The sequence below is a fragment of the Malurus melanocephalus genome, unplaced genomic scaffold (genome assembly GCF_030028575.1).
Source record: "Malurus melanocephalus ecotype Western Australia unplaced genomic scaffold, MMel_1.1 scaffold_44, whole genome shotgun sequence".
NCBI classification, from domain to species: Eukaryota; Metazoa; Chordata; class Aves; order Passeriformes; family Maluridae; genus Malurus; species Malurus melanocephalus.
The window spans coordinates 2,143,612-2,155,532 of NW_026623276.1; the positions used below are offsets into that span (position 1 = coordinate 2,143,612).

An 11,921-nucleotide genomic window follows, 5' to 3' on the forward strand; every position below is an offset into this window, starting at 1 on the left:
ACAGCTTTACTGAATGTATGAAGGTTACTGTCTTAACAGCAGCACAGCTCCTTAGAACTCATTTCAGACACTGCTCATGTGATGTTCTGGGTATGATTGCATTATATAAATGGGAGAAAACAAATATTGTAAGGAATAGAAGATAGCTTTGTTTTCTTCTGCTCCCACAAAATTAGAGCAACCATTTCAGAATAATTTTTCTAATATTTGATTGTGGCTGGAGAAAAATGTAAGTTAAGGGATAGAAGTTTTTTTGTTCTGTAATTGTAAATCTCATAGTGGAAGAAAGTCCAGCTAGGTGGAACAYTGATACCACCAGCATTGGAGAAGTTGTAATGTTTTGCCATATAATCATCAAACGGCAATCTGTTTTATTAGTGTTTAGTTATCTACATTATTGAAGTGGATTCCAAAATACTTGGATAGAATTGCACTAACTGGTTATCAGCACAGCAGTAACTATGGGCATGGTCATTGGTTTACATATTCTGGTAAATGATGGATTTTCAAATACAGATTTAATGACATAAATTAGTCAATCATAATGTCTAGGAAAAAAGTCTCATTTGTGTTTTCAGGTCAAGTTAATGCTTTAGTTTTTTCCTTTTTCTCACCACCCCCCCAACAAATGTGTCATGTTTTACAGGCAGCTTGCTAGACTTCCTTAAAGAAGGGGAAGGGAAATACTTAAAACTCCCACAGCTGGTCGACATGGCTGCTCAGGTACCAAAAAATCTGTATTTTGTGCCTAGAGAAGAGATACCAGATTTCAACTAAATGTAAATATCTAATGCTCTGGCTATTGTGTGCTGCTCTGTCTTACACCTTCTGTTGTAGTTTYGTAACTTGTCAGAAGAGAAAGAGTCTGGTTCAGAATTAGCAGAGACTAGCAGAATTAGCCAGACACACTAATCAGTGCCAAGCTCTTGGTTGCTATGATATACTTCCTATACTTATACAGTGAAAATGAAGCTAAAATAAATTTTATTTTAATACAATTAAATATTATATTTTATCATGTGCAGCACAATGCTTGGGAGAAATGTATATCGTCATGAAAGGTATGTAGTCATAAAAATAACCTTTCATCACACTTTCTTTTTAAGATTGCTGATGGCATGGCTTACATTGAAAGAATGAACTACATCCACAGGGACCTCCGGGCAGCTAACATTCTTGTAGGAGACAATCTCGTGTGTAAAATAGCAGACTTTGGTTTAGCAAGGTTAATAGAGGACAATGAATACACTGCAAGACAAGGTAAGGCCGATTTATTTAGTGGATGAATAAGACCAGTTACCTTTCAATTGCTTATAACTGTTACATTTAGCAAAACATGTCTGTGTAKTCTGTATTCATGAATGAAGATGGTGCATGTGAGTGTGCTTTCACAGCTATGTTTAGGTGACCCCCTTGCCTAAGTGCARTCCTAGTAAACTTCTGTTMAAAATTATCTGGCAGTTTGTTTATRTGTTCAAAAAGCATTTTTAATTATTTTTTGGGAGTAAAACATGCTGCAGTTTGAAGAGAGATGAGATTGTTGAAAAGTTGCTCATCAGGTTTACTTTTCGAAACATATTTAATTAAGAATCTCAGTTGTCATTAGTGCTTCCAGATATTGTAGCCAGTAGTTGCTGCCCTAGTTTGAGAAATATTAAAATAGTAAACCACCTTGAATTTTATCAGTAAAGTGTTAAAAGGTTTTTAGTGCAGCATTCTTATAAAAATATTTTGAAGTGTAAGCAAATTATGGATTAGCAAGAGAAAATTGAGTGTCTGTCTTCCCAATGTTTGTAGGAGCTAAATTTCCCATTAAATGGACTGCTCCAGAAGCAGCGTTGTATGGTCGGTTTACAATCAAGTCGGATGTGTGGTCATTTGGAATTTTACTGACAGAGCTGGTAACTAAGGGGAGAGTGCCATATCCAGGTAATGGGAAAATTTAATMGATTTTTCTTTTCTTTGTTGTATTCTGTGCCTCTGAAGTTACCTTTTGTACTTTTCACCTTCATTTAGAGCCCACAGTTGACAAGCAGAGACAAAAACTTAGTCACATCTCATTGGTTCTTTTGTTCAAAAGCTACTTTGTTTTATTTTCAGATCAAATATTGCATATTTTAAAGGGTTTTAAGATAATAGCATTTCTACATGTGACTGACAGTTTATTTCAGATTAGTGGGTATCCTTATGTTTCCTATGTGTCCCTGATATTTCTACTTTTGACATTTTCCCAGGCTACAGAGAGCATCAGTACACTGAACCTGCTAAACCGGTTTTTGAAACTAAAYATATTTCAACAGATATTTTGCTGGGTCTGGAATTTGTAAGGCACTTCTGTTAGGGGTATATAAAGCCTTTTTCTTGGACTGATTTCAAATTAAGTGGTCCTTGAGTAGAACCGAGAATAGAGAGAAGCTATTTGTGCTTGAGTCTCCTTTCTAAAATGTCCAAGGCAGTGGGAAAGGCAGAAAGCATACACATGGAAAAAAGACCAGGTATKAAGGAATTACCAGTTCTGAAATGATTTTCAGAAAATATATTTAATGCAAAATGTAAAAAAATTCATTCACTATAAAGTATTATCATTAAAGATTCTGTTCTGGTAGAACCACATGCATTACAGCTGGAGAGATTCTTGAAAAACTTYGGGAACCTGTTCTTTGCATAATGTCGTTCAGAGCTAAAATGCTTTCCTTTTAGGAATGGTGAATCGAGAAGTTTTGGAACAAGTGGAACGTGGATATAGGATGCCTTGTCCACAAGGCTGCCCAGAGTCTCTCCATGAATTAATGAAACTGTGTTGGAAGAAGGACCCTGATGAAAGACCAACATTTGARTATATACAGTCTTTCTTGGAGGACTACTTTACTGCTACAGAACCACAGTACCAGCCTGGAGACAATTTATAAGCCAGCAGTCTATATAACATGCACAAATCTGCCAAATGTAAAAGACTTGCAAAGAATTCCTGAAGTCTCTAAGGAATCACAGGAAAGAAAATCTTCGCTACTTTGCATGCTCTTAATGGCAAACTGGAATTTCATAATGCAGTTGCACAAAACCACTTTTAAAGTGTTATACTCTGATTTACCAATGACATGTTTTTATTTTTTCCTCTTTCCCAACTTTTTTTCAGGGTCCAAAGGAAGCTTACTGAAAATACTGGGCAGAAAACTGAGGGTTGGTGTGAACAATAGCAGAAAAAACAATGTTTCAAATCCTTTATTCTCCCAATATTTGCTAATCATTTTACTAATGAGAGAATTGTCTGGAATTAATGATCTTGGGGTAAGGCATTTTTAAAGCAGAAGAACTTTGTGGGACCAAGCAATTCTGTTCCAGTTCTGTAAAACTCCCTGTGTTTAAAACTGTATGTGTGTGCCCCCACCCCACAAAACAAAAGATAGTACAACTGTATTTGATTTATAGTCTTGATCTTAAAGCTTCTGCTTTCATGGACTTAATTAGGGTAGGCAGGTACAAAGAGAGATTGGAACAGTGAATGAGAAACTTGATCTAAATGGTAGACCTCAATAGTGAGATTAGAGAGCATAATGCACTGTGTTAATACTTGTATTGATATAACTGGAAAGTAGCATGAGAGATTTTTCCTTTTTTCTTTCTGCATAGCTAATTAAGAATAATGAAGGYAACTAGAAAATGAGGTAATATTTTATAAAATTGTGTTGATAAAGTATGATGATATTTGAACTTGAAGCTATGTAATACAATCACGGGGAGAAAGCCTTTAATCTTTTAAGCTCCAAYGCAACAGCGAGCTTTTGTATGGGAAGACTGCCTGAACAAAGTTCACCAGGAAAGCATGACTGAAGCTGGTAAAAGGCCACTTTTTAGTCCTTTGTCAGAGACAGGTTTGGTAYTGTTTTATGTGGCTTGTAAGTGTTAACGAGGGTGGGTGCCACAAGTGCTATCTGTCACCAGTTCAGGGATTTGATTGCACTTTTGCTTTTCTTGACTATTAAGACACACAYGCAGTTGCTCTTCCCACTTCTGCCCTTCCTACAGAATTATTTAACTAAAAAGAAATTAAAGAAAATGTGAAAGTTTAAAAAATAAAGGGATAAAATATATTTAATATTGTCCAAGTAATGAAATTTGCTGGCATTCAACCCAGCTGACACTACATCTAGATTTATTTTCTTTGGCTACTGACATATCAAGCAATAACGTCATGCCTTTTCCTTAGCAATTTACATGAGGTTCATGAATTTCTGATCAAACTTATGTACTTTGATTTTGAAACACTCTTAGTTACCAGCTTGGAATTCATATTATCATTGTAAAGCTATCCAACAAATGAATTCAAAAAAGCTGGTAATATAGTTCTGGTACTAAACTTAACATTCATGGGTTTACACTACATTGAATCCAGCTACCAAACAAATCTGTGTAAGAACAGTGCCATCATTTTTCATTTTCCCTCATTAACTATACATCTGTGGTTATCAAATTTTAAAAGGGCTTTCTGTAAGAAAAACAAAGACAAAAAACACACACATAAAATAATCAAAAAACCCAAAAATATGACAAAATTTTAATTTTTCTAAATATTTTAAAATTAATAACACAATCATATGAGTTTATGTATTAATACAGTCATAACAGAAAATGCCAAAAATGACACTGGCATTGTATGGATTTTTAATTACTGAATGGAACAGTTCATTGTAATAACACTTGTATAGTAAAAGAATAAAACACTAACTTAATGAACGTGTTCATTGTAAATGGTTGTGTATTATAAAACTTCTCCAAAAGAGTTTGTATGTTTATGAAAATTTATTTGTTTCACCTGAAGACCTTGATGTGGTTCTTACCCTAACAGAGTTTAAAATTCACATTCACACTTTTTATATAAATAGTAATAAGTTTAATTATGTAACTAAGTATTTTTATAAAGTATGGCATTGTTGAACTGTTTTGCAGAATTGGTTCAAAATAAATTTCACCTTGATTGCATCTGCTTATTTGAGGTGGGGGAGGGGAGAAGGTGGGAGGGGGACAAAAGCAGAGTAGCCTTCACATCAAGGGGAAAAGGACGGGAATAAAACATTCATGAGGTTTTTTTACCCTCTGTAATTGTTTTAATGTACCTCCATACAGAACTGTGAGTTCCTAGTGCTTATTGCTGTTTAAAGGGAGATGTTTTCTAGACTGGTTCACAGGTCCGTGGCAGGAATGGGTTAGAACGTGATGGCCAGACAGACTTGGGATTCTTGTGAGAGCAAGCCCAACTTAAACTCTCAGCTGGTGGTCGCTGCCACACTGTAAGGCAAGCACATACCCTCTTGCTTTGTCTGGGATTAGCAGCCACTGTTCACTTCTGTCCAAGTTTTCAGGGAATTTTATACATTTGTTCTTCTGACAGTCAATGTTTTATCTCARCCTCATTGAATGTTACCTGTACAACCAGTACAACTCAAAGTGCAGATCCTGGCGTGTTTGTACAATGCCACTGTAGAGCAAGGAGCTAGTACTGTTTGAGTTTCAATAATAACTAACACAGCACTAAAACCATTCTTCTTACAGAATCTACAAACTGCGAAGTTTACTGTATTTTTAGTATTTCCTGTAATGTAATTAATGTTTTACTATTTTTAATGAGAACAATCATGTAATTTCTGGTAATCTGTACTCCTCCTTGTCCATTCGAACCTTGTGATTCCCATTCTGCATGCTAGGCCTGCAGACTGTTTCTGTCATGCATTGTTTCAAGCTGTAGTATTTTAAGAATATTTTCATAGTATTTTTGAGGAAACTTCCAAACATAAACATGTGTACGATCCTACTATTTAGATAAAGTACATTCCTACTTTAGTATAAAGTATTATGAAAAGAACCTTTTGTGTTCTTAAGCTTGCAACCACTCAATTGTCATTTCATGAGGCTTGTGAGTAACTCTTAAAATTGAAAAGTAGCCTTGGAAAAGTTTGGAGGGGTTTCTGTTGGGTTTGGTGGGTTATTTTGGTTGGCTGTTTTTTTTTTTTTTTTTTTTTTTTTTTTTTTTTTTTTTTCTAAAGAAAGGCTTCTGAAGTGTGCTGATGGGCCAGAACAAGGCAGAATGCTGTCTTACACCCTGTCATCTACAATACTGTTTATTCTAAAACATATTATCTACAGCTGGAATGAGTATAAATAAGTATAAAGAAGTAAACCTCATGAGCCCCCACTTCTGTTATTTATTTTCATCTGTTCAATAAACTACTCAGTTTTTAAGTTTTCCATGGAGATGCTGTAGATGTTTGTATTTGTGCCAACTTTCCCCCAAAACACAAGACTTYGCTTAGAGCTACGCAGTCACGTTAGGTTTAAACCACAAGAGCACTTACCTAAGCTAAGCGATACCTTGCAAGCAGGAGACTCAGATTCTCACACCTGGCTACGGAATTTAGGGCAAGATTGGAACCACTGATCTGGGCACCAGAAGTGAGTCTGAGTGGATGACTGCTGCACTCCAGAGCTGTGATTCACCCAGTAGCTGTTGTCTTGTGCAGTAAGTACTTGTGCTCTGTGCAAAAGCCTCGAAGTGCAGGTGCCTTCATAGCCACGAATCCTGCTCCCACTTCAGCCTCTTTTGGTACAGGATCAAAACTGCCTTTGACCTTCCAGGCACTGCAGSAGAGTGAGTGGCAGTTTGGGGCTGCGAGCCCTTCCACTGATACACAGCTCTGACAGACACCTTTCCAAGACAGGGTGGGAAGAATTGAAAGATGGAAATGAGGTGGTTGTGTCTATTTTTATAAAACAGCCTCGAGTCTAAAACCTGGGTTCTRATCAGAATCCTGGCTAGCTGGGTGTCAGCTGGGAGAGACTGTTGGGAGACTGTTGAGAGCTGGAAGCAGAACTCATGGCAGAACTTCACCATCAGCTGCCGGCTTTCAGATTTGCTCTAGTACCAGATTATTTTCTCTGCACTTTTTCCTACTGATAGTGTTAGCTGGAGAAATATCAACAGCTTCTCTGCTTCTTCCGYAGCAGGAAAGAGGAAGGAAAAGGGGGAGAGTGAGGTGGAAGGATGGAGGCAAGCAGCTGAGGTACCACACTTCATCTCTGGGCAGAGGGAAGCAGGCTGAGGGGTGTGGCATAGCAGACGTCGTATGTTCTCTGTCATTTGAAAAGGAGGCAGAAATRCAGGGGATCTGAGGAGCATCTGTTCCCCTGTGCACAGTGGAAATGGAGCAAGGCTAATGCCAAGCGCTGCTTCTGTTCTCTGTGGTTGTTCTGGGCAGCTCACCCTGACTGGTTTCTAGCAGAGCCCTACATATTAACTGGGGAGTCCCAARCATCATTTTGCTCTCATTTCTAAGAATGAACCTTGATCAACTTCTAGGGAAAGAAAAAATACTGAGAGTCTGACCAGAGAAATACTGGCCCCTYCATYCCAAATAGCRTATCAGACTCTGGGAAAGTYGCTTAGGRTTTCTTTCTTATGTGAATGTGTATRAATGYRTGTGGATGTAGGATKTTGTGTCAGGTTTCCCTCTTCACCCTGTATGGGTATGTTGTGCCTAGGAATGTCACAGGGCTCAGACATTATCCTCAAGTCCCACTCTAGGAGCTTATTTTCCTTGTTWGTTCTGCCTTCAGCCATGTGYTTTTTGTAGATAGGACGTTGATTRTATTTTTTAATATTCTCTKTTAAAGGCATAGCTTTTGTSAAATTGTAACARCTGCTGTTGTTGGGGGATCAAAGTGTTTRTAGCACTGTGTACTTTTGCAGAACATTGTCCACCTTCTCTTAGTATTTCATTTACTGTCAGCAAGGAGAGCCATGTTGGCCATCATGTTGTTTTTGTTTTGTTCTTAAAGAAGAAAGGAGAGATACCTAGTTAAACTCAGCATGGTCTGAGAAACAGACTGGAAATTTAAAAGGGAAACGTGAATATAAGCAGTCTTGATGAATTACTCATGTACCAACTGGAGAACTGACTTCTGTGAAAGCATTCATTTCTTTAATCAAAAAGCTACTCCTAGCAGGAGCACTTCACCCCTCTCCTTTGTGCCCTGTTGCTAGCTTATTGAGTCCCTGGCTGAGGCTGCTGCTAAGTTCATACTGGGGAATGGATAGATCTGTGCATTTTACCTTTGGCCCTGAAAATCCACCCCAGGCATGCTAACAATTCAGGGTTTTTTTCCTGGACCTCCACAGGTGCCAGCTGCTGGATTCACCATTCATTCAATACCCCCATGCACATTTATGCACATTTGGGGCAGCCTTCCAGGGGCTAAAATCTGTTGATCCTTCTCTTGGCTTCAGTGTTTGGAAGTGCCAGGGGTGTATTTGCTACAATAGGGAAGGGTAAAGAAGCATTTCTACTCTTTCAAAAACAAATATGATAAATCTCAGTTCAGCATGACTCCTATGATAAAATTGCCCCACATGAAGAGAACATCTGATCATTTGACTGCTCCRTCATGAGAACAGTGAGGACTACTCACTGCTTCTCCAGCAAGTGTAGAAAATGCCACTCAGGGTGTGCTCATGCTGTGCTGTGGAACAGTGGATGACTTTGCTAGACTGCAGTCCCTGTTCTGTCCTGCCAAGGAGGCCAAGTCAGTCATTCTCTCCTTCTGGAGAGGTCCCAGGAAAAGGCAAGAGTGTTGGCTAACATTCCTCAGAGTGAAAGCTGGTGACTAAATGGCTTGGGTTCCTCACATTCCTCTGTCCCCTCTTCTTTCAGTTCTGGCCGAGATGCTCACCACCTGTATCAGCTTTAATTTGTCCATCGTGTGGCTGTGCAATAGCATGAGCACATAAGAGAATTTACAGGTTGTTTTTTTTTTTCTTTTTTAAGTGGAGGGTGCCTCGCAAATTAAGCAGCTTTATTAGAGCGAGGTCAGATCTGTACCACTTCCACTGGAGTTTTGATTTTGTTCTATATTATCCTCTTCACTTCTGCAATGACTGTCTTTCAAAGTGGCTTATGACTACTATCAATGTGTATTATTTCCATTGTGCTAAAAAGACTAGAAGTACAATAGAAACKATTTCTGTCCTTAGATTTTAGTTGTGTTACTTGTTAAAGTGACAGCATCARAATCTGTCCATTTCCTTTTCTTGACATCTTTATCAAAGAACTGCTATTTGCTAGGGGAAGTCTTTTTTTCCACATGGAATTGAAGTTCAATCAATTGCTTCAGTGAGTTAAAGGTTATAATGAGTAGATTACWAACAGGCTAAATATAATCCCTGGCGCCACTGTCATTAGATTGGCCCCAGCCTTTTCAGTCTGCTRCTAAATGTTCTGAAGAGCAAACGTGCATATACTTAGCAATAGATATGCTCCTGAATTCAGTTGATCGTTAATGTGGGAAAGAATGACCCTTTCTGCAACCTGGGGATGACAGAGAGCATTCAGGAGGGTAGTGGGATAGCATCCACTATGACAGGCCAGCCTATCTTGTGGGAATTCTATTGATCTATTGATCTAGCCTGGGCTTCATTTGTTCATTGCTYCAAGACAGACACTGTTGGAAATTGGCTGATAGGCAGCATCTCTCCTAGAGCTTTCCAAGGCATTTACCATCTTATCCAACAGCCCTTATTGCCTAATACATAACATTTCTCACACACTCTCAAACAAATGAGGTCAGTGTCATTATCTCTGTCATTATCCTTAGTCAAGGRGAGAAGAAGTGTTTTGACTCATCCAGGGTCTAGTTGAAGGCAGTGATCAAGCAGCAGCCAGAATCTAACATCTGGTCTACTGAATATTTCTGTGCAGATGGGCAGCTTTCAGAACCACCTACCAACCTTGGTCCCTGGCCTTGAGCCTGGWGAAAAAAAGCTGCAGTAATTTCCCACTATTCCACACAAAACCAAAAAACAAACCAGAGAGAAAAACCTGGGTAAAACCTGTAGGCCCTGCACAGCAATTAGACCCTGCAGATAACATGCAGATAGCATTGATCTCCAGCCTGAGGCTTGCCCAGGGTGCCCTGGGGTGCAGCAATCCATTTTTCAGACAGCTCACGTCGGTGAGTGCTGGACCTTGGCCTCTGAGAATGGCAGTGACTGTCAGWGGGATCTGCTTTCCCAGGTCACTGAGCTGCCACATCTCAGACACATGGCCAAGGGGGGCAGGAGGCTTTTGTTAGGCAGTTTGGACAGGACACAGCTTCTGTGACAGTTCTAAAAGTACTGCCCAGTGAACACAAGTTCCCAAGTTCCCCAAGTTCCCCCGGGGTTCTCATTGCTCCATTTTTGTACTTTGGTGTAACTTCCAGACATGACTGGTTTGCAGCAGTGCCCTTTCAGCCAGTCAGTGCCCTTGACCGTAGAATTAGCAGCTCCTTCTTTGCCATTCCAGTCTATTTCACTGACACTACAAATATGTCAAAACCCTCCAAGCACTCAGCTGAACACCCACAAAACCTCTGACTTGATGAYATCATGCCTTTTCCTCCTTCCATCTACCTTTGCACCTGTTTCTCACAGAAATGTCTCGTTTGGGTTTTTTTTAATCACTTAGCAATCAGGCAAGTACGTACTCAGTTATTTTAAGCTTCATTAGGAATAAACCATTATCTTTAGTCAACCTAAGATTTCAGTCTATCACCTAGTTTTAAGATGCTGAAAACCCTCCTCGTCGTCATGGGTGAAATGTGCGTAGTACAACCTGCCTAGATACATAATTGACCTCAGGCACTGTAGTACATGATTCATCACATCCAAAAATGTAGGATGGGATGTTGTTCCCATAATGCAGGTGGGAGCCGCAGAGGAAYTGAGACACAGGCAAAGAAAATGCCTTAGCCAGAATAACGCAAAGGAGTTCTTACAAAACTGTTTCAGATACTGGTTACTTGCATCTCAAGCAAATATCCTGAGCAGGGAAGAACTCACAGAATTGGAATCACCATCTCTTAACTCTCAATACTGTTTATTCCATKCTGCTGAGGAAAACGATGGTTGGCACAAGATTTATGCTGTGTCTGTCCTTCCTCTGACACTCTGCAGTTTGTTAAAGAAGACTGGTATGTGGTTTACCCTGGCAAAAGCCTTTGCTTGGAATATATGTTGATATTGAATAGTGCTATGTGAGGCTGGGAAAAAACCGACTCAGCTGCAGCCCTGAGTCTTGGGGACTTGAAACAGCTGGAGCACAACTGCCATTATCTCACTGCCAGAAACAGAGTGCCTTACGAGGAAATGAAGACTTGAACRTGACTGCAAGCACCAAAACAACTCAGGGAGATGTGGCAATTGCTTGAAAGGGATGGTATGTAAAGGCTCTCTAATTTGGAGAACTGCTGTTTTCCTCAGAGGATAACGTGATCTCATGGCCTCTGTATCCTTAAGAGTGTATTGGGCTGCCAGTCTAGGGCAGCTTTTTCTTTCCCTGTGAGTGGGAGGTGATACAGAATAACTTTCATCTTGAAAGCCCTTTGTGATTAATAATTTTGTGAAAAAGGGATTAGCATCTTGAAACAGGCAAGTATAAGATGAAACATGGCCACTGAACTAAACTGACAGTGGCCACCCAGGGCTGGGTGCAAAGTGAATGGTTTTATGCTGGTACTTCAAATTYGCAGACTGCCTGTAAAGGTTAATTCTCAAAGAATCAGGTGAGGAAAGGGCCCACAGTCCTTCTGTTATAGGCATTTGGATGTAATGAGGCAGTAAATTTGGCTATGCTTAGCACTCATATGTGCTGTCAAGCCTTTCTTTTATTCATGTGGTCAACAGAGACAGGGGAGAAATTGTCACAACTTTGGAGGCTTCTCCAGAGAGCTTCTCAGCAACAGGCAACTTTGCTGGGTAAGACACACTTGAGAGTGAAAACCATAGTAACAAACATGTAAGTTGTGAATTTTCACAAAATAGTTCCACTTGCATTCTTGGAAATTAAGAACACATACGGTTCTCAGGCAAGCCAGTGTGAAAGTGACCAGTCAGA

The 11,921-nt window shown here is 39.5% G+C and overlaps 1 protein-coding gene across 2 annotated transcripts in view; it reads left to right on the forward strand.

Annotated features, from left to right (window-relative positions):
* YES1 (YES proto-oncogene 1, Src family tyrosine kinase) overlaps nucleotides 1-6,011 on the forward strand; it is a 50,537-nt gene extending 44,526 nt beyond the window's left edge. For both annotated transcript variants that reach the window (XM_057364914.1, XM_057364915.1), the window contains exons 9-12: nucleotides 647-723; nucleotides 1,107-1,260; nucleotides 1,798-1,929; nucleotides 2,701-6,011. In XM_057364914.1, coding sequence (XP_057220897.1) covers nucleotides 647-723; nucleotides 1,107-1,260; nucleotides 1,798-1,929; nucleotides 2,701-2,909 — 572 coding nt within the window. In that variant the 3' untranslated portion in view covers nucleotides 2,910-6,011. The remainder of the gene's footprint in view (nucleotides 1-646; nucleotides 724-1,106; nucleotides 1,261-1,797; nucleotides 1,930-2,700) is intronic.
* The last annotated feature ends 5,910 nt before the right edge of the window (nucleotides 6,012-11,921 follow it).